Consider the following 23,123-nt stretch of genomic DNA (forward strand, 5'->3'; position numbering starts at 1 on the left):
AGAGCATAAAAATCTACTCAGAGAAACAAAACATATTATCCAATTTATTATTTTTTTATATCCTCCTCTCCATCGTGCACTTTAAACATTGACAAAACGAAAAAAAAAAAGTTACTTTCTTCTCTAAATACAAATAAAAAGTTGACATGGTGAAGATTATACTGAGCTTAATATACATCGGAGTGTTTACAAACCATTATTTTGAAAATAAACGAGGGGGCGGTAGAATTCTAGAACACTGAAAGAGCAGTACTGTGATGTCATAAGACATTTGATGATGTCATTGTGGAACTCACTGTGTGAGAGTTCTTTTAATTATCACAGTTCAAGGAAACTACCAAGACGTGAAGACCTGTGCAGTCAGCTTTCAGCAAAAAAGATATTCCTTTAACTTTAGTCTTTGAGAAAAATGGAAAACCAAACAAAAGAATTTCCCAAGAACGAAATTCATTCCCAGGAAAGCGAAGAGGAGAACGAGAAAAAACAGGATGCCTGGATTCAGAACAGAAATTCACAGTCTGGCAACTCTTTTGAGGAGGAAATCAGCCGTCTGAAATCTCTTTTGGATGCAGAAAGCGCAAGATTTAACGAAGAACAGCAAAGAGCAAACAGGTTGGACAAAGAATTACATGATGCAAAACTCCAGCTCCAAAAATGGAAGGAGTTTAGTGAGAGGAACGGTCACATGGGATTGAACACCAGTGTTGACACCTTATCAGCTGAGCTCTTGATGGAAAAGGAGAAAAATAAGGTCCTACAGCGAGAGAAAAACGAGGCAAGCGAACAGCTCAAATCTTCTGAGGAAAGAGAGAAGCTTTTACAGAGCGAGTTGGACCAATTCAAGGCGTTACATGAGGAAGTTATCACTAAGCTTCAGATGGATCTTATTAGTCGGACAGAAAGGCTGGCGACGTTGGAGGAGGATCTAATTAGGGAAAAAAGAGCCAACTCCAAAACAACCGTGAAACTTACATTCCCGTGGAACCTGAAAGGCGAGAACAAAGCTCAGCGTACAGAGCCGAAGCAGGAGATTGCAATGCAGAGAAAGACGTCTGAAGAGCCGGAGACGCTTTTGCAGGGAGGGCTGGAGCAGATGACGGTATTATACGATGACCTAAGCACTCGTTATCAAACCGATGTTAAATTCCTAAAAACACACACTATATCATTAGAGCAGGAGCTAAGAAACCACAGAGAAACTCATTCCGAGGTGGTGAAGATGCACCGCATGCTTTACACTCAACAAGAAGCTGAGAAGGAGGCTCTCTGTCAAAAACTGGACTCCCTGCAAAACGCCTTTAAAGAGACAGAAACAGGTCACCAGAGAGAGCTGGAGGACATCAAGGAGGTACACCAGAGAGAGCTGGAGGACATCAAGGAGGTACACCTGGAGATCGTCAGGAAGAACGCAACAGATGCTGAGAACCTGAGGGGGCAGGTGGACGCTCTGGAGCGGGAGCTAAAGGATGAGAGGTACGCTCACGCTGAGACGGACATTAGGGCCATCAGGGACGTGAAACGTCTAAAAGCAGAGAAGAAGATGCTGCTGCAGGAAACGGATGAACTCAAAAAGAGGATCTCTGCGGGCCAGGTGAAGTTTAACGAAGAGCTGGAGGCTCTGAGAGCGGAAAAAGAAAATCAAATTCAACGTAACCGTCAGCTTTGCGACGAGCTGAACGAGAGAGTCAACAAGACTTCTGAACCGGAGGAGGCAGAAAAGAAGCCGTTTTTGAAAAAAGTACGACATGCTCTTGGTCTGAGGAAACCAGAAAAATGGAAGAAAAATAAGCCCACCTGAAATGTAAGACACCTTAACCATTTAAGACACATTTTATCCTGGGGGGGGGGGGGGGGGGTATTGCTGTCATTTATGTGTGACCAAAAGCTACAGTTGACGCTTTTGCTTGACTGAGGCTGCACAGTGGCGCAGTGGGTAGCGCTGTTGCCTTGCAGGAAGAAGGTCTTTCCGCATGGAGTTTGCATGTTCTCCCTGTGCATGCGTGGGTTCTCTCCGGGTACTCCGGCTTCCTCCCACAGTCCAAAAACATGACTGTTAGGTTAACTGGCTTCTGTAAATTCTCCTTAGGTGTGAGTGTGTGTGAGAATGGTTGTTTGTCCTGTCTGTCTCTGTGTTTTTCCTGCGACCAGGTGTACCTCGCCTCTTGCCCACTGACAGCTGGAGATAGACACCAGCAACCCCTCGTGACCCCATGAGGGATAGACGTGTCAGGAAATGGATGGCTACCATACAGAGCAGTATTTAACCTCCATCCTGACATGTCTTGCTGTGTGGGAAATTTGATAAGTGCTTCCTTTGGTTTTCGCCGGGTGCTCCGATTCCCCCATCTAATCAACAAAATGTGTCTTTTCATAACAAGTTTTAACATAAAGCACAATTTAGACCAAGAAATGGTAAACCGATTTCACCTTTATTGCTCCTCCCTACTTGAAGCGCTTTACAACTCAATATGTGCCCCCCATTCAGCCAATCCATACATAGAGACATACTGCATACAGCATCATGATCACAAAGCTATGCATATGGTATACATGTGGATGCAGCATTTGGACCTTTAACTGGTAAAGTAGACCCCTAAAAATATTCTGTTTAAGGCCCCCAAATGCCCAGGTTCAGCTCTGCTGACAGTATTTTATTCACAGTTATTGGAACACATAATCCCTGTCTCATGTAAAATGCAGAAGCCACATCTTCTATTTTAAGATTTAATGTTGTATATATATATATATATATATATTAGGGCTGGGCAACGATTAAAATATTTAATCGCGATTAATCGCACTGATTAATCGCGATTAATCGCGATTAATCGCATTGTATTTACAAACTCCAAGAATGAATTCAAAAGTAGTGTAAAGAGCACTTTTATTTTAATGTTCTGCTGCCATATGAACAAAAGTGTTGTAACATTTGTAGCACTTATCAGTAACACATATTTAGTGTAAAGCTCAACTTAAACATGTAAAACAAAAAATAGCAATAATAATAAATTAAAGCTTATTGCCACTGACAGGGAATTCTCTTTATGGGGAAAAAATCTACCAAAAACAGGCAATTTCTGAGGTAACAGCAGGGAGCAGCATTACCATTTTATGTTCAATACCAAAGTTTAACTTGGCAGTGGTTACAACTAACTTGTTTCTGTCATATTCCATGCTGGAAGAACTTTAAACTGAAATGCTTGCTAACTCGATATGCTTGAGTTTATTTGACGTTGACACGCGGTTTTTTGTTGTTGCTTTCTCGCGCGCATATAGTGAATGGCAGGGGGAAAACAGGCAAAAACACATGGATACTTTGAAACGAGAAGCGACTTCACCGACGGCGTCGATGCAGACCCCCCCGCTCCGCTCCGCACAAAACTTGTTCCGGCCGCCAACTCACCGCCTCGCCTCGCCTAAGCTCGCTCGCGGTACCTGCGGGAAACACCGCCTTCCGCATGTCAGCTGTGTTTTTTTCCGGCCAGCACCTTTCTTCCTCTTTGAATCCGAGGCTTGGCTGACAGCGAGGTTATTGGCGCATTATCGCCACCTACTGTTCTGATTCAAACCCCTACACCGCAGCAACAGACCTTCACAAAATAAAAGCATGTGACCAACATGCGTTAACGCGCGTTAAAGAAAATATCGCCGTTAATAGTCTAATGAGTTAACGCGAAATTAACGCGTTAACTTGCCCAGCCCTAATATATATATATATATTAGGGCTGGGCAAGTTAACGCGTTAATTTCGCGTTAATTCATTAGACTATTAACGGCGATATTTATTTTATCGCGCATTAACGCATGTTGCTCAAATGCTTTCAGTCAGTGTCAGTCAGCAGCGCGCTGACGGCAGCACTCTCCCGCTTCCCCTCCCCTCTCGTACATGGCTCAGCAGCGCCAGCCAATCAGCACGCAGGCTCAGCCTGGCCCGCCCACTCAGCTCTCACACAAACTTAATACACAAACAGCTGAGAGAGAACGCAGCAGCGGAAAAACATGAACAGAGGATGTAGCACCGTTTGGCTTTATTTTAATACCGTAAATGAAATCAAGCTGTATGTTTTGTAAAAAGCCGGTTCATTTCAGTGGAAACACAACAAATTTATCTAAGCACGTGAAAAAACATGAAAACGTCGAGCCCCAGAAACGGAGAGAGGAGACGAAACTTCTCTCACTGCCCCGACAGACCCACAGACGTCACTGACTGAGGCGTTTCAGTCCTCCTGGGAACATCCAGGTAGATCAGTGGATGGATGGATGGATGGATGGATGTTACTGGAGCCCACACATAACATGTAATTAAGACCTTGAAAGAACCCAGTACATATATTAAAAAGTGTTATTTAAGATAAGATAACATTAGCTAATCCTTTTTTTATCCCACGACGGGGAAATGTATAGGATTAAAGCAACAGGCAGGTGCACACAACACAGACAAAATTACATAAGGATTGAAATATATAAGAGGTGGATTAGCGAAAAAACACTGAACATAACATAACATTATTATTATTATTATTTAATTGTAATAATAAAATAAAAAACACAAAACCCAAAAGGTCAACAGTTTCATGATACATCAAGCTTAGGGACTGGCTAATACACAGCAGGTCAAAAAAGGCCATATTTTGGCTGCAGTGCTTGCTGTTCTCTTATGAAGAAAAGATCAACTAGTGCACTAAATTCAATAGATGGGTTGAAAATATCCAGTATAAAATAAGTGCTACAAATGTTACAACACTTTGGTTCATATGGCAGCAGAACATTAAAATAAAAGTGCTCTTTACACTACTTTTGAATTCATTCTTGGAGTTTGTAAATACAATGCGATTAATCGCGATTAATCGCGATTAATCAGGGCGATTAATCGCGATTAAATATTTTAATCGTTGCCCAGCCCTAATATATATATATATATATATATATATATATATATATATATATATATATATATATATATATATATATATATATACAATAACTCTGTAAAAAAGATAATATCCTCTCTGCTGAATTGCCACCTTAACGCGGTAGAGGGGTTTGTGCACCCCTATGATGCTGAGATCTATATTGTCAGGAGAGTCCTGGTAAGGTCTCCCATGGCAATTTGTCTTAAGGGGAGGGGTCAGACTAAGAGCGATTCAATAATTCCAATAGAATGGCAAACCACAAGCTCCAGGGTCACGTTATTTGACTCTTTTTAGTTATTTCTACATTAGTAGCTCACTCTGATTGCATACAAAGTTTTTATAAAGGTTTATCACATCCTGCTGGTATTTTAGTTGTTATTTTGGTGTGTAATGGTTTGTTTTTGTTCAGTTTCCTAGAGTCTCTAAAAGTAGAATGGGAGGCAGATCCTTTAGTTACCAGGCTCGTCTCCTGTGGAACCAACTCCCATTTTTAGTCCGTAAGACAGACACCCCGTTTACTTTTAAGACCAAGATTAAAACTTTCCTTTTGGATAAAGATTAGCTATTGTCAGCTTTAAACTTTATGTTCTCTCTCTGTTTTTTTTTTCTTCATAGTAACTACATCTGACAGACACACGTTTAGACAGACACATTAAATGACTGACCAGGGAGGTAAGTTATGATTCAAACCAGGAGTATGCTCCCCTACACTGCAGCGCCCGTACAAAAGAACACCATGGTTGACGGTGTCAGACGTAGTGGATCAGGATAAGAATTGAGGGTTTGGGTTTCTTGTAATAGTTCAGTCAGAGTCCCCCACCCTACCCCACCACCACCACCACCACAACCAGATGCAGCAGACATGTGATAAATATTTTTTTTGGCTATGCTAATATATAACCCGTAAAAAAGATCAGAACATCAAATTACATTTGATGATGCACACATTTTCCCCACAGGTTTTCCTTTGAAACTTTATCAATATATTGGGTCCACATTGTGTGTCCCTATGAAAGACTAATTTTGATAACCAATAATAATTTTTTCATTGCTGTATGCATAAAAAAATATATTTGGATTCCATTAAAACCGGTACTGGTCACTTATAATACTCAGATCCTCCACCAAAGAGTAGAAGGCACGTACGTATAAGATTTGGCATGGGAGGGTTTTAGGCAAGTGCTAGAGGTAGGAAAGCAGGTCATCTGACCTATTAGGAAATAAACTGGGTTTCTAGCGGTTTAAGATTTGTTTCAGAGTCGTTACAAAAAAGAGAGATAAACCAAACATGCATTTCCCTGTGCGGATCACCAAGCTGACATTTTTTTTTAATCATTATTATATTCAAAAATATTATAACAAGTCACATTCCACAAACAAAATAATAGTGATTTAACATGTTAAAAACTGAGCAGAGTATGTATAACACAAAAAGAGAAAATGTGTTTACAAGAAAAAACTAAAATAAAAAAGCAACAGTATCAGAACATAACCAGAAATTATCGAAATAATTGCAAGAGGGCTTTCACACTTTATATTAAGTTATTGATGTGTTGCATTACTGCTTGGGCTTTTGGGTTGTTCCAACGGTATAACACTTTGTTAAACAAGCATATCTCACTTATAAAGATATTGAAAGAGGGGGGGTAATTTTTAAAAAGCGGCACGTGTGAATGAAAATTTTTCCCAGAAGGAATAAAATATTACCATAGTTCAATTATTTTTCCCCTGTTAAAAAAAAACAACCTTTATTATATCAAAATTCAAAAGTGGAATAGAATTCTTAGGTAGGATCCAGGTTTGGAAATCCTTCCAAAACACATTTATGACATTACATTGAAAAAAAGAGATGTTCTGCTGTCTCAATATCTTAATCACGAGGTACACAGGTGTTGGTATTTATGTTGATTTTTTTTATTTTTTTGCAAAAAGTCATTACAAGGGTAAACGTAATACATAATTTTGAAATGGATCCGCCAAGCTGAAACAACACGTCCTGCGTAAACCGGAAAGGGTCTCGTACTGTGGGGGCATGTGTTGACAGCCTGCAGCTTTGTTGGCTAGCTGATAGCCGGCTAAATCAGTCAGCTAGCGCACTAAGTCGCTGTGAGTCGGCTGCGTTTAAAGCCCTTCGATGAAGCAAAACTCATGGTTGCTTACAGATAAGCAGAAGGATATTTGTTGCTATTAAACTATTTCCGAGATATTTCTTTCTTCACTTCACCGACACAGAAACGTAAGCTCTGTGTAGTTAGGTGAAAATAGTCAGCGTCAACGCACAACATCGGTATTTCCGGCACCCTACAAAATAAAAGTACACCGTTGACACGTTCCATGTTTTTTTTTTTTTTTTTACCATAAAAAGCGTCATAGTGTTTACTCAAAGCAGGGAATAAACAATATTTTTGTGCATGCTTATCTAAAAGCTTTATCCAGTCTATATACGAGGTGCTTTATTTACACTTTTTATTTTATTGTTTTGTTTTTTTTCATTTTTTTTTTCTTACAACTGTCCAAGAGAACGGAGGGTTGTTCTGGTCGCTCGGGGGAACCAACCAGAACCAGCTGTTCACGTCGCTAGCTTAGCTACCCCAGCACTGCTAGCGAGTGATTTGCCAGCATGCTAATGGGGACAGTTTAACCGCAGCACACTGCAGTGAGTCTCTCCTGTCGGAGTCCGTTAGAGGTGCCAGCCGAGCCGAGAGTCCGCCGAGCCATGCGACAGTGGTCTGTCCCCGCGGCGACCCCCCGCGCCGAGCCACTCCCGGGGTGCCCGTCCGCGTCACCCCCTCCATCGGGTAAGAGAGGGGGGGAACATGGGAAATAATGACAGGGGCTGTCAGGTTATTTGTTAAGCCGAACTCCCGATAGTCGCTTTTAGTTTACCAGTGGGAGAATGTGTTTACCGAGCGCTGCGGACATCACCAGACTGCCCTTGTTTATTTACAAAGTTTATTATTATTATTTCTATTTTGGGGTTTAAACCCATTATGCCCTCTTACGTGTTCATTAAAGGCATTTTAGTTCTGAATCATGAGAAGCGGTGTCAGATTTCCAGAGATATTCCACGCGACCAGAATAATATCCGCTCAGAGCAGAAGTAAAAAAAAAAGAAAAGAAAAAAAGAAAAGAAAGAAAAAAGTGAACAGAAAACGGCTGGGCATCACGTTGAGGAAAGCTTATGGTAATTTTCTGCCCGCTGGGAGGATTTTACTTTGATTTCTAGCCTGGGCAAAGTGACCAAGGTTAGTGTCAAGCGTCTGTGCCAAAAGTGTTTGAAAGGTTGCCAGAACTTTGAGCGAGCCGCTGGTTTCTCCAGAGGTGACTGCAGTCCGTTTTGTGCAATTCTTTAAACCCGCCTCGTCTAATTCAGTTAATGGAGCCCCTGCAAAAAAGTATTCTGGCCCCCCTTGAGCTTTTCCTCATTGGCCGTCCGGTTTGCTGGAGTGTTCTGGGGCTACACCCACACCTAGTTCTGTGCCAGATATGTCCAGCTCGCTTTGACTGAACTTGTAGGTGGTGTGTTTATGAGCGTAGATTCTCAACTCTCAAATGATTTACGGCAGGACTTTGACTAGGCCGATCTGATGTGCTTTCTTTCCAACCCATGGCAACCCATGTGTGGAGTGCTCGTTGGCCCAGTATTCTTGCCTGGCCTGTCACTTTTGGTGAGGACCAGGCAACCATCAACCATGGTGTCCTTCTCAGAGTGCAAACTGGGAGATTGTTTTCTGACCTAACCCTGCTTCAAACTTCTCCACAGCTTTCTCCCTGACCTGTCCGCTGTGGTCCCCTGGTCTTCACGAAGCCGTTTGTCTCTAATGTCCCCCTAACAAACCTCTGAGGCCTTCACGGAACATCTGGATTTTTACTGAGATCAAACAACATGCCAATAGACTTTATTCACTAATTAGGGGACCTCTGAAGGCAGATAGGCGCAGTGGGGGTTCTAGACCAAATTTAGCAGGGGGGCCAGGGTGGGGCCAGTGGTTTTTTCACAGGGGCACAGAACGAAAGATTGGGAAAAAAAGCCTAAACAGGTCAACATTTCGTCGTTTAATATATTAAGTAAGCCAAAGAGCCAATTGTGGCTCTGGAACTGCAGGTTGCAGACCCCTGATCTTTTCTCAATACGGTGGGAGCTTAATGTGAACAGCATTTTTTTTTAAATTGTTGTTAATTTTTATATTTATTTTTTAATTATTTTGTTATTTTATTATTGGGTTAAACCATACACGTAAAAAATACAACTGATCCAAATGACCAGTCGGTCACGATATCTTTATCAGCATTTATCATCCTATGAAATTTAATATCATGTCTTTAGTACAGGGGCCATAACAGGGGCCAGGAACAGTTCTACCGGGGCCCTGGCACCTGTTGGCCCCTGTCTAGAACCGCCCCTGGTTAGGCGCCTCGGGGTAAAGAGGCATAATACAGAAAAATGCCACCGTTTTTTTAATTTAAAATGTTAAAAACTGTCAATCCCTTGTCTTCCATTTCACAAAAACACACTAACTCTCTTTGACAGAAAGTGTCACCGCTAACCTTGGTATTTTATGCTTGTAATGTGAATCAAGAAGAATGATTTTCCGGGTACTTTTATAAGGCACCAGAGTTGTTTGTGCCAGCTTTTGCTTTTCAAAGTATCCACATAGTTGGACGAGCACGGAGCGAGGGAGGCGTCTGAATTCAAACGAGCCGGTCCCGTCTTCTTCATTTCATCTATAAATAATCCTTTGATCAATTATCAGCGGGGAAGAGATAAATATAGCCGCGTATGTTTTGGTAACACTTTTAAGAGAGTCTCGTGTTGCTCGTTATCGGGTGGGAAATCAACCCCGGCGGTCTCATCCATGCTTTAACGAAGCCCGGTTGTGTTTGCAGAGGCCAGGATGGAGGGATGCGAGGCGGAGCCGCGCTACACCATCGAGCAGATCGACCTCCTGCAGCGCCTGCGCCTCTCCGGCATGACCAAGCCTCAGATCCTCCACGCCTTGGAATCCCTGGAGCGGCTGGACCCCGAGCACCGCCCGGCGCACGGCGACCCTCGCCCGGCCCCGCCCAACGGCGCCGCCCCCGCCACGGGCGCCCCCGCCCCGTCCTCGTCCTCCTCCTCGTCCTCCGCCTCCTCGCTCTCTCTGGCCTCCGCCACCACCCAGACCTCGGGCCTGGACGGCGCCGCGCTGTCCCCCAGCAACAGCTACGAGGCCTCGCCGCCGCCCCTGTACCCGCCCAGCGTGGTGGTGCAGCGGGCGTTCAGCTACGACATGATGGGGGAGGAGGAGTGGGACCTGGAGGAGAAGGTGGAGGAGTACATGAGGTGAGGGGAGGACGGCAGCCGGGCGGGCGGTAACTGTCCTCGCGAAGCTGGAGAAACGAGACGTAGAGCGGTAATATGGCTGTGTGGGAAAGACAAAAAGAAAGAGAGAAAGGCTATTATACCATCAGATAATGACAGCTGCTGTCTCCAGAGCCGCAGGCTCGTACCCCAGAACTGTGGTGGAGTTAATTCAGGTCAGGTGTTTAGGGATGGCTGAAAAAAGCAAGCTCGCAGTGAGTAAAGCTGGTTAGAGCCTCAACCACTGGGTGATTTCTCTATTAACTTGATGTGCTTCCGTTGCTTTTTGCAGGAGAGACAGCAACCTGGTGAAGGAGGAGATCAAAACGTTCCTGAACAATCGGCGGATCTCTCAGGCAATCGTGGGCCAAGTTACAGGTATTTTCCTTCCTGGTGTTCAACAGATCTGCTGCTATTATATGATGTTATTTACCCACTGATCTTTGCAGGTCATTGCCTTGTAACAGTTGTCATACGCCTAGAACTTTTTCCCCCATTTTTTCCCTTTACAGCCACACTTTCCTTGGGTTTTTCTGTGATAGACTAACATAAAGCAATGAATGGCTGTGAAGGCAAAATGTTTATTTTTTATTTTTTACAAGTTAAGATTTGAACAGTTGCAGTGTTGTGAAAATTATTAATACCTTGATAAAGTCAATATTTAAAGAAATGAGTTATTCAAAGATACTTAATTGGATAAAAGTAGAAACTGCTTCGTTCACATTTGCCCAAATTGTTGCACTTCTTCCGAGCGCAGCGCTCAGATTACACTCCGTCGCTCATCTCAGCAATGATCTGCTGCTGGAAGTTTAAACTCTGCTAACATGTCGAGTTCAGCCAAAAAAAATACACGCAACCCTTTTTATCGACAAGACATACACAAAAGCGTTGTTTGGAGTACGTCTAATATGGATCAAAAATGACAACAGCTAATAGTTGGGTTTAAGGCTGGACGATATGGAACAAGAAAAATATCTCAATATTATTTGGGTAGATGCTGTTATACAATATCCCAATATGTTTTTCTTTTCATAAAGTAATTATAAAAAGGCGTCTCTGAATCAAAATCCCAAATGTCTCTCAGGGACATTTTTTAACAAACAGCTGTAGATGGATCAAAATGACAAACAGCTAAAAAATAACCTGCTGGAAAACACAAAAGTATAATTCTAACGCAACATAGACCATGTCAATATAGGCGATATAGTCTCTTCCTGTATTTCTTTCTTTTTTCAAATCTCAATATATTGCCCAGCCCTAGTTTGGAGTTACTTTCCCTGTATAGGCCAGGTGGATAAGAAAAAACAACATGCTGAACAATGCTACAGGCTAGGCTAAGATTACAAGCTAACACTACGACACTAAGAGCAATTTAAAATGGCCAGTAAAGTTCCTAGATCTGCAACAGTGAAGTAGTTAAGCTCCTGGATGACATAAATGAACCCTGTCTGGTTAAATATTTGTGACACGGACACAGACAGCCTAATGACAATGCCCAGATACTAAATAGCCAAGCAAAGAAATTGTCTTCCAACTATATCTCTAGGTATTTAGTCTTTTAGGCCGTGCATCCACATGGATGCAGCGTTTGAGACCATTGATGGTTTTTGAAACCTGGTTCTGTGGTTCTGTGTGTACCATATTTTTCGGACTATAAGTCGCTCCGGACTATAACTTGCAGCAGTCAAAGTATTCACCATAAAGAGTAAAAAACATATATAAATCACACTGGATTATACGCATTTATTTAGAAATTAATCTCACACAATCAGACCAAAAACTGACATTAAATGACACAGCTGCATTCACGACCGGTTGAATAACGTGGAACATACCCGAGAGGATGAATGGGTTAAAATAGTAACTCCAAGAAGGAAGGTTTTATGCAGCACATTTCAGCATGACGGCCCTTTTCGCTTAAAGTTTTCAGAATTACACCTAAATTTAGACCGTGAGCGTAACAGTGCTACGTGCTAAGCTAACAGGACGACACGGATGTTTGAGAGCAGCATAAAGCTCGTGTTCATCAGCAAAGCTGTAAACTGCTAGTGCTAGCTGGTATTAGCTTCACAGACAGCCCAGTAACTGGGTTCTGTCACAGTCTGGTCCCTTGGAGCCACACCACGCAACGCTCTCCTGCGTGAATGCATACTGAAACAGCGAGAGACCAAACAAATATGTGTTCAGTCTTTGTTGTCTATAGATTAACGTTTCAATACATTTTTATGTAGGCAAGATAGTTTTCACATGCCCAGTGAGCCCTCTTGTGGCTATTGACAGAGATGTTTACGCCTTGTTTCATACTGGTCGATATGATTTACCTTTTAAATTTGATATACGAGTCGCACCTGAATATAAGTTGCAAGATCGGCCGAACTATGAAAAGAATTGCGACTTATACCTCTTCACAAATGACAACAAACATGGCGGCGTCCAGTGCTTTGTTAGGTGTAAAATCCATCATAATTAAAGTGATTCAGTGACCTTTTAACGCTGTCTTCATGTAAACTGTTCCTGACTTTTATTATTACAACCGCGCTCCCACTTTCCTCTGTTTGTGAGCGACACAGTGAGTTAAAGCCTTAAGTAGAATATCCTTAAGTCATTGGCGATTTTGTGAGTTTCTGCTCGCTTTATTTAAAAAAACGGTTATCAGTTATTTAACAGCTTTTTAGCGAAGTAATGCCTTTGACAGTCACAACTGTTCAGTGTAGGTGTTGATTCTTTACCGCTAATTCAATAAGCTATCTATTACTAAATTACTTTATATTTGAAAGCAGTCTGAAATATGAAGACAGGATTGGGCTTTCACCACATAAAGACTAAAAATCTGGACTTGGAGGGAAGTTTTGCTTCAATCTGGGACTGCTCCTTTTGAATTCGTTTGGGTTAAGTAGGGACATTCAGCAAAATTCTCTGAGCTGATTGGACGAAGCGACGCCTAGTGCCCACCTACCGAAGGTTGGTTTTAGCCAATCATGGTCTCAAATTAAAACGTAAGCAGCAGGCGTCATGAGAAACCACAACAACGTAAGCTGGTTAAGATTGTTCTTGCTGTTCTATCAAAGAAGAAACCGTGGATTCTTACAAAAGAGATATGAGTGCGTCCTCCTGCACTGCCATGTTTGTGTTGGTTTGGTTTTGGACTAAGCTGCTTTAGCTTTTGTCGCAGCCGCATGTCCCGACTTAAACCACAATACTGCAACGTGATTGGCCCGAACAGCTTTTGGTTCATACATAATCGGTCAAAGCCGGACCAGGACAAGATGGATTCTCGTGTGTTTGTGAACGCACCAATACCGCAAGAAGTTATTTTGAAGGCAATATTAAATCCAGATTTAATATTTATCAGGGATAAGAAGGAAAAATATTTTTTTACTGTTGGAAAATCTGCCACTACGTCACATAGCGAGGTGTCTCTGATTGGTTGACGCCTCGCGTTCAGCTGCAAACGTTCAGATTTCCCAACTGTAGCGCCGGCCGCTCTAGAGGCGCCTAACGGGCATCAAGCCAAATGAGCAGCATGAAACGGCCGGAAAGCTTCAAAACACGCACCACAAGATGTGCGTGACGCACCGTGAGAGGTCTCAAACCCCCTAGAGGTGCGTCCGCCAAAGACTTTGGATGTAAACCAGATGACGTTAAGGTTCAGAGCGCGTTCAGTCTGAACGCAGCATTATTCAGACTTGGTAGAGTTTTTACCCCTTTCTGACAACAGTACCCTTCTGCAGTCGCAGAGCGGCGGCATTTTAACAATCAATGCCGGCGTACATGTCGGAAGACCAACAACATTGCCAGAAGTTGGTCCCAACAGAAAGTTAATGACGTGATATTAAATCGACAGATCTTAGGTTTAGGTTCCTCATCCCCCAATGTTAGGTTTAGCCCTCAGGGGAGGGGATAAACTGCAGGCATTACATCAGGTTTAGGTAATCCACTGACATTAGGTTTAGCTTCCCTAACCTTTCTGTCTGTGTCTGCATATTAGATGAAGAAGAAGAAATGTCCAAACACTCAGGTGTGGACTTCCAGTGTGATTGTAAAAATGGCGACGCCCTGCGTCTGCACTAGTGTGCCTCTCCTTTCTGACGCAACCAGGATTTGACCCAGGGTCCTCTGTATGAAAGATGCTAACTTTTGCCATTACATCCCTAAGGATCCCTACTCTGACCCACACAGCGCAATCTACATAACAAATCTCATGCTTTCATTTATGGTGAGGGAAATTGCCCTTCAGAACAATTTAGCAATTTGACCCTTCGCCTCCTGTCATAAAACACACCATTGAGAGTACCCCCCCCCCCCTTTACCACCCTTCTTTTACTGTGTATTATTACATCTAATGATAGACGTGAGAATGCCGGAGACGGTGCTTGTCTGTGCCGTTTCTGTGTGAAAACAGAGCAGGACGTTCCTCGCGAGTCAAGCGGGCGCGTCTTTCAGTGAAACGTCCACGTCGGGGCGGCCTCATCAAATCACCGTGGAGACGGTCGATCCGGGCCCGGCTGACGTTCACCGACATCATGAAATGACGAGGCACGTGCTCGGGTTGACACGGTTATATGTTTGCCGTCTGTGTGCAGGCATCAGCCAGAGCTACATCTCCCAGTGGCTCCTGCAGCAGGGGCTGGAGATGAGCGACTCCAAGCGCAGAGCCTTCTACCGCTGGTACCTGCTGGAGAGGAACAATCCAGGTGAGGTGCAGGGTATGAGGAGGAGGAGGAGGAGGAGGAGGGGAATTAGACCTCTTACCCACTACAGTAAGGGGACTCTGATCCCCACAGGAGTAATCAATGCTAGCTACAGAAAGAATATTTAGGCAGGTGCTGCTCTCTGGCCTATGGTTGAATGTCAGGTTTAATGGTGATAAATCAGGTCATTCAAGGCTTATTAAGCAGAGACGACACGCTCTGTGTTTAGTGAATATGACCCACTGCCTGCTCCCCCCTCACCTTCCCGCATGGCTAACCCTCCCACCTCCAGTTCCTTCCTGCTAACCCCCCCCAACCTGCTCCTGGAGGGCTGCGAGGTCAAGGAAGGACGCGGGACAGATCTACAGTTTCAGAGGGAAGACAAAATGCTAAAGGTAGTCCCGTCACAGGAGCTTCTAATCAATAAGCCCTCGGCTCATGGAAATCAAGCTGCGATGTATGAAGGCGGTCCGTCCACGCGGGCTACAGTAACAGCCGGGATCCGTTCTGACCTCTTCATGTCCTACAAAGCCGCTACAAACGCCCGCCTTCAGCTGCTCAGGATGCTCAGCAGCATGTTTCCACTCTAAAGCATCGTGCTGTTTTTTTTTTTTTATTTTACTGTCGAGAAACAAGTCGTCTGACAGCTGATCTGCTGTCAGCCTTCATGTTTGCTGCTTGTTTTGCGTTTGTCTGTTTTCTTTTTCTTGTTTTTCTTTTTTTTTTGTTTTACCACCCAGCCAAAGCTTTGCTTCAGCTCCTCTACAGTTTCCAGCCCCGATGCTGGAGGTACTCTGGTGCTGGTTTTCATCCCTACATGGCTAACAGTCTTTTTACAGAAATACTAACAAGAATGACCTTTTTTCTGTTTCCTGGGCCAAAAAAAATGGCTGCTGTCCTTCGCTTCTCATACTTTGCTCCTTTGGACCTGCCCGTGATCAGTCAGTTCCCTGTAGTCTGAAAAAGCCTTCCAATCTGCGACCAGGCCAAAGGCGATCGCAGGCGTTTGCTGTCCGACGCGTCCCGCAAATCTCACGGCAGGTCTACAGGAGCGCGTCCGAGAAACCGCACCTGGTGTCTAACCCGATCCGTGGCCTTGCCTGACTATTGGTTTTGTCCCAATGAAGGCCTGAGGTGGAGTGAAAGCCAGCACAGCGTGAGTCCCACGCCCAGGGCCAGGGGAGGGGACAGAGATGGGACGGTAGCAGGGGCGAGCGGCAGCCTCCTCAACATCTTCCCCAACCCCAACACCAGCCTGATGCCCAACCACAGCCCGTCGTGGAGCAGGCAGAGGGAGCTGCTGATGCACCTGCTGCCGTGGTACACTGCCGCCGCCGCCGCCGCAGCAGCTGCCCAGGCCCAGCCAGGTAACCCCGGCCTCGGCGGCGAGCTGCAGAGGACACCCTCATACCTCGACAGCCGTAATCCTCCACCTACTGTCGTTGTTTCTGACAGGATGTGGCTCCAAGGGGCTTATATCCTTCTCTGTTTTTTTATTAGTTTTGAGACTGAAAGAATTGTACTTCACATCTGTGCTGTTTCAGAGTTTGTTTTTTTTATTATTATTTTGTCAGGTTTTTTTTATGCTATACAGAAAAATGAAGGTTGAAATGCTACTATAGAGAAATGCTGCATGTTTATGCTAAGCTTCAGTAGGTTCTAGAGGCATGAAAATCAGCGCCCATATTCACAAAGAATCCTGAGTCTGAAAGTAGCGCTTAGTGATGTCGTTTTAGGAAAAAATCTCCTCAATTCTAAGATTTTTCTTAAGTTATTCACAAACCATGTTTGGAGTAGTGAGGTGTGTCTTAAGCAGAGAAGATTGTGGAAACAAAGAGAGCTGATTGGCTGATTCACCACCTAAACTGTGGAGGAAATGAGAACATAAACTTCTTTAACAATCATAAAATTATTTAAATATTTATATTATATCATTATTTAGCTAAGATAAACTTTATCATTCCTATGTGGAGAATATATTAATTTCAGCAGCCTGACAGGTTTAAGGCGGGTCTAGTAACGTAATTTTATTGAGGATAAAAAGTATTAATATTTGTAGCAGTACGCTTCAAAGTCCGTCTATTTGCACCGTGATCCGAGGGCCAATTTTACCTTTTAAACACTGCTTTATTCTCCTAGCAGCGCTTTGAGCAGGACAGTTCGGTATTTGCCACCTTTTTTTCTCTATTTTCTGTCCTTTTTGCAAAATACAGCTGCTTTAGACAAGGAGTAAAATGACGGGAGAGTTAAACTAGATAAGCAAATCCAGATAATGATGAGGATGTAAATAAGGTGCGCTCGTGCATTTTGATTGCGTGTGACAATCAAAATGACCTCATCATGACATACATTTCTGAATTCAATCAGTTAATTTTCCTCCATTACTAGGAGCGCATTTATGCTGTTTTTCTTTCTTGTACTATCAACCAATCACAGCTCAACGGGGTCAACCACACCACCCCACTAGGATAGAAAAATCTGTCACGTCTATCCTCATAGCTCTCAGCAGCTGAGACTGCTGGGTAGGAATCTTTAGGTAGGAGCTCTCTGAGACGACTCTTTGTGAATACAGGCACTGACGTTTCCTGACCGTGTTTGTGCTCGTGGACATGGCGCTTCAATGGTATTTCTCCTATATTGTTGAGCAAAGATGCTCCTGGAAGATGGGCTGATCCCATATTGTATTTACTACAGCATTTCCAGGGAAAGGGTTGGTGAGTTTGCCTTGACTTCACTAGACAGTCCCCTCAGTCTGAGGGAGCGTCTCCTCAGATAGCTTCTTTAGGGGGAGGGCCTGACACTTCCTGGGCTTTCATGCTTCCCTGAAACGTTCTTCATGACAGCGTAGGGCTGGACGATAATGATCAACAAATTCATAGCATATATTTTAAATGCAGCCCTGGTCATTTTATGCTGTCGCTTAGCGACCTGTTTTTCTTAACACACAACCACTGAATTCAAACTCAGCCTTTTATTAAGACAACTTTTTACCCAAACTGTATTTAAAAGAACGCATGCTCTCTGAACTCTTTGAAGGGGGCGGGGCTTGGTTCCTGGGTCTGCGTTGTGATTGGTTGGGAGGATGTAACGACTGTAGTATTAACCTACATGATACGCTAGAATACAAAAGGAAGGAAAACTGTTATTGTATTGAACTTTTTATTGACCCTTTTTTTTCTATCATTGATATACGCCTATCAATAGATATATATTGTTATTGAATTAACGTCCAGCCCTATGACAGCGGAACCTCTCTCCCCGCTGTTCTTTCTGGTCTGATAGTTGGACGCTATGGGCATGACCTCGCTTCCTTTTGATGGAAACCGAAAAGTGTTTCCTTTGGAGTAAAAAGGGCTATTGGAGAAGAATAATTTAAAAGAAACTGTTCTGCTCTTCAAATTCAAGAAGAAACCAGCCACAGTCCTCATCGTTCATATTTTCCTCTCCGCTAACAGGGCTAAAAGGCTAAAACACAGCGCAGATGAGACTTTCATTAAGTTTTCTAAACTTTGCCACGACTTTCAGTTCTGCCGATCAGCGTCCATAGCTGCGCAGAATCAAAGCATGTTTGCACCTTAGAGCGACGAAGCAGTGACGCAAACAAAGCAAACACATTATGGCTTTCAGCCGTGACCGTGCATCAGTTCAGACAGAGCCAGCTATAATTATGATCCTATCTATGAATCAATCTGTGATTTCAGTCTGGGCCATCATAATGGAAGTGCCCACTTACTCCACAGCTTCAGCCAGAACCAGGAGAGCCTAAGGCGTACATTTCTAACTAAAAGCATGTTTTGGATGCGCTTGTCTATCCAATAAACCATTTTGGACCTCCTTTTAGTTTAAAGTTATTTACCTAGAAAGGCCCTTCACAGATGTTGGACCTAATTCTAAGCTCATCTGTTAAGAGAATTATTTTCATTCAGAGACATTTGGCTGCGTCAGTCAGACACCCCTGAGCGATGTGAATCGTTCGCCTTTCCCTGCAGTGCTGGGAGGACTGCTTTGTTTTTCTTTCTATCTCACGTCTGATTGTTGTCGTAATAATAATCAGGTTACAGTTCTCGCATACAAACATGATTTTTGTTTTTATTTTGCCCTATGAATATGCATCGACCACACAAGCACCGCTGCGTTGTTTTAAAAGGAATGGCAGAAGACGGGAGGAGTATTGATTCGTGTGCAGTGAGACGGCTTTAAAAAAAACAAAACACCGAAACCAGGAAAACAATGATCTGGTCCTGCGCCTAATCCTCTACCAGTAAAACTGAGCGCAGGGATTCAAGGCCCTCGCTGGTACCCCTCTATGAAATGTCAGTGTAACGTTTGTCGCGGTTTAAGTGAGAGTTTCAGGAAGCAGGGTGGCTTAAGAGCGTCTTCAAACGATAAAGTAACAAGTTCTAAGATGCATGTAGTAAAAGTTCACTTGACCTGTAAGGCTGTCAGCCAGCAGGGCTGCAACGTTTGCACGAGATGAATTGTCTCTGCGTTCTGTGCTCCCCCAGGCGCCACCCTGTCGATGCGTTCTTTGGTGAAGGAGGAGCCTGACTGGAGAACGGGCATCATCGCCAGCGACAGAGCGGGGATAGTAGGCGGTCCTCTCAGGCTGCGCAGGGGGAGCAGGTTCACCTGGAGGAAGGAGTGCCAGTCGATCATGGAGAGGTGAGCGCGTTTAAAGGCACCTCAGATTTGCTCTTCTCCCGCTTCGCCGGCTGCCGGTGGTCAGAGGGGCCCCGTGGCTTCTGTCAGTCGGCCCCAGGGCAGCTGTGGCTACGATGTAGCTCACCACCACCAGTGTGTGAGTGAACGGGGGAATGGCGCTTTCGGGTTGTTGGACTTGATAAAAACGCCATACAACCCCAGACCATGTGCCATTTATTTCAACACAGTGTTATCTGCATTTACTTTCCATTGGAGCGGGGGAAAAATGTACCACTCTTTCTCTGTACCGCCGATTATAAAATCTGACAACTTTCTGCTCGCCGGTAATCAACAGTTGTGCTGAGCCTTTGAAATCTTTGACCCCATGTTTTTTTTTTTTTTTTCAAAGACCTTATTACTTTAGCTTAGTTTGGGTTGTGGAGTAAGGGAACTGCACATGTGGGATATAGTAGCCTGGTTCCAGAGCGTGCGTCAGGGATTGGTTGCTGCAGCTGAATGATCGTTCTCCACTACACTTCACTTAGGGCTTTCCAAACTCCCTCTTCTTCTGATATCAAAATAGGGCTGGACCATATAGAAAAAAAGCATATCGATAAATTTGAAATCTTATTCATCGATATCAATAATTATCAACAAATTGAAAACATAGATTTCAAGTGCATCCCTGGCTATTTTATACTGTTGCTTAGCAACCTATTATTAGATAAAGAACACACAAGCACTAAATTCAAACTCAACCCTTCATTCAACCAACTTTTTACCAAAACTGCTAGTTGTTAAAAAAGAAAAAAGAACGAGTGCTCTCTGAACTCTTTGAAGGGGGCGGAGCTTGGTCCCTGCATCTGCGTTTGTGATTGGTTGGGAAGATGTAATGATGTAATATTAACCAACATGGCTAGAATGCATAAGGTAGGAAAACTGTTATTCTATTGAACTTTTTATTGACTCTTTTTTTCTATCATCATATATACGTCTAACAATCGATATATATCGCGACTAAATTATCGTTCAGACCTATATCAAAATGGAATTATCAGTCAACATTTTACGTTGCAAAAACCATGCAAAATACAGGATTCAACCTAGGATTGGCAATGCAAGGAAAACTAGAGCACACTAGTATTAGTATTTGCTGTTGTACTGTGAGGAAATGATGAACTAATACAAGCAATCTTCTTTAGCTGCCTCAGTGATTGCTGAATAGCTAGCTACATTATCACCCCGTTGTTACAGGGTTCTTACTGATGTCTCTTCCTGTTATGAGAGTTGTTCTGCTCCACTGTCACCATGTGTTTCTTCTCGTGGAGGGATTGCTGCAAAGTTAAAGGTAGAGTCTGCGATTTTTCCGGAAGTTTCCCCAAGTCCCTTCTTGAATAACTGCGCATGCGCTAGATCGTCTTACCTGCTCTTCCTCTTCTCAGGTAGATTGTGTGAAAAAATTCCACTGAGGCCTTCCTCTTCTCATAAACATGTTGGATAGTTCACTTCTTGTGACTCTCAGCCATGTTCAAAGTATACAGTGAAAGCAGCGGAGCTAACACCGAAGCTAACCACTGAGCTAACCGGATACATAAACAGTAGAAGTGTGCGCAGCCAGCAAGCGGAAACTAACTAGGAACGTGGCGTAACAGGAGTGTGTCAGAATGATTGACATGTGGGACAACCAATAGAAAAGGCTCTGACAACCAAAACTCTAATTACTCAATTTAATGACTTGATCCAATCAGATAGGTTTCCACCATTGATAATGTTTGTCTCGTATCATTACAAACTCAAATTAACTGAACTATATTATAATTAAATTCAAAGCAGTTTGATATCATAATAGATTTCTATATTGTTGAAAATTGACAGATTCACTGTATAAACGGTTCCTACACATTCTAGACAATAAATCACTTTCATGGTTTCTAACATCCTTCCATATTACCCGCCGCCCTCCTTTTCTTGTGTCCTTGTATTCTTCTGCAGTTCTTTCTTTGTCCCTCATTCCTTCCCTTCTAGCGTAATTCCTTCCTTGTTTCCTTGTTTCCGTCCTTCCTATTAAAGCTTTGCATGGCTCCTTCTTTCCTCCTGTGCTTCATTCCTTGTGCCCCAACTTTTTTCTTTCCTAGCTGAAATCCTTTTGTATTTTCTTTCTTTTTTGTTATTCATTCCTTTCTTAGTTCCTTTCTTCATTTCTATCTCCAATTTTTCCATGTTTCCCTCTTCCATCTCCTGGCCTTTGCTTGTGTCAATCCTTCCTTTGTACCTCCAATCTTTACCTTTTTTGTACTTTCTTCCTTCATTCATTTCCTTGCTGAAAGTTTTCTTTGTTTCACTATTTGAGTATATAATTTCTTTTGTGCATCTCCCTTTTTTATTGCATTTCCTTCCTTCCTTCCTTCCTTCCTTCCTTCCTTCCTTCCTTCCTTCCTTCCTTCCTTCCTTCCTTCCTTCCTTCCTTCATTTTTATGTTTCCTTTCTCCTTTTCTTGTGGACTTCTACTCTTTCTTCCTGTCTTAAATCCTTCATATTCCCCTTCTTCATCCTGTCTTCTGTTTATGTCCTAACTCCCTTCTTCTGTCCTTTGTTCCTTTGAATCCTTGAGTTCTTCCTTCCTTGTTCCCTTCTTCCTTTCCTTTATTGTTTTGCCTTTCTGGATCAAATCGTGTGTTTCTTTAACTCCCGTGTATCAATTTCCTTCCTTCCTGGGTCAGTTTTTCCACACGGAAAACCTGTCAAAAAATCTAAAAAAAAAAAAAAAAAATTCTAATAATAATGTTATGGTGAGACCTTTTGTATTTAGTATTTTAGAGTGAATTAGGAAAAGTGTGGATGTTTCTCATGAGAAATATGTAGACACCCCGCCTGTATGAATAAAGCAGCAATAAATTACGGCAGCTGCACGTAAAACTGTCATTATGCGGAACATCTTTCTGCACTGCAAAAATATAACTAAAAATAAGAAAAATCGTCTTGAAATGAGAGTATTTTTCCTTGACTTGAGCATGCAAATAAGATTATTTGCCAATGGAATAAGATTTTTGCACTTAAAATAGGGACAATTCATCTCCATCATCTTATTTCAAGTGCAGGATGTCTAATTATCTTATTTTAGGGGTAAAAATACTCATTCCATTGGCAGATAATCTTATTTACCTGCTCAAATCCAGAGCAAATACAATCATTTCAAGAAAATTCTACTTATTTTTAGTTCTCTTTTTTTTCTGCTCCTTGCTCTTAGCCCACGGTCATCTCACTCTGGAGGCCTAAATGAAAATACAGTCGCCTTGAAGAAGTCAATGTGAATAAATTATCCTTAAGCAAGTTAGAGCAAATTGATTCAGCTTTTTCGTGTCTTTAAATAAGAACTCCACGTTTATGTTTGCTTTTATGTTATGTTGTAAAGTTGGTGATAAAAATACTACCCTGCTGAGATTGCTTCTGGAGACCCTGGAGCTCTTGAGCAAAGTCAAAAAGGGTCCCAGCGTTGTTCACCTCTCCACCCCCCCTTCTCATTACGCATCCGTTCAG

At 43.0% G+C, this 23,123-nt stretch overlaps 1 protein-coding gene across 9 annotated transcripts in view; it reads left to right on the top strand.

Annotated features, from left to right (window-relative positions):
• The first annotated feature begins 350 nt into the window (after positions 1-350).
• The window catches only part of zgc:91944 (HNF-1_N and homeodomain domain-containing protein), a 29,197-nt gene continuing 6,424 nt past the window's right edge, over positions 351-23,123 (top strand). For 2 of the 9 annotated variants that reach the window (XM_036144843.1, XM_021323192.2), the window contains exons 1-6: positions 7,432-7,711; positions 9,801-10,236; positions 10,547-10,632; positions 14,838-14,948; positions 16,073-16,312; positions 19,451-19,607. In XM_036144843.1, coding sequence (XP_036000736.1) covers positions 7,630-7,711; positions 9,801-10,236; positions 10,547-10,632; positions 14,838-14,948; positions 16,073-16,312; positions 19,451-19,607 — 1,112 coding nt within the window. In that variant the 5' untranslated portion in view covers positions 7,432-7,629. Of the gene's footprint in view, positions 1,802-5,528; positions 5,586-7,276; positions 7,712-9,800; positions 10,237-10,546; positions 10,633-14,837; positions 14,949-16,072; positions 16,313-19,450; positions 19,608-23,123 lie in introns of those variants that run through there. The other 7 variants (XM_012875773.3, XM_036144846.1, XM_036144844.1 and 4 more) reach the window with 6 other exon arrangements.

This window comes from Fundulus heteroclitus, chromosome 13, assembly GCF_011125445.2.
Source record: "Fundulus heteroclitus isolate FHET01 chromosome 13, MU-UCD_Fhet_4.1, whole genome shotgun sequence".
Taxonomy (NCBI): domain Eukaryota; kingdom Metazoa; phylum Chordata; class Actinopteri; order Cyprinodontiformes; family Fundulidae; genus Fundulus; species Fundulus heteroclitus.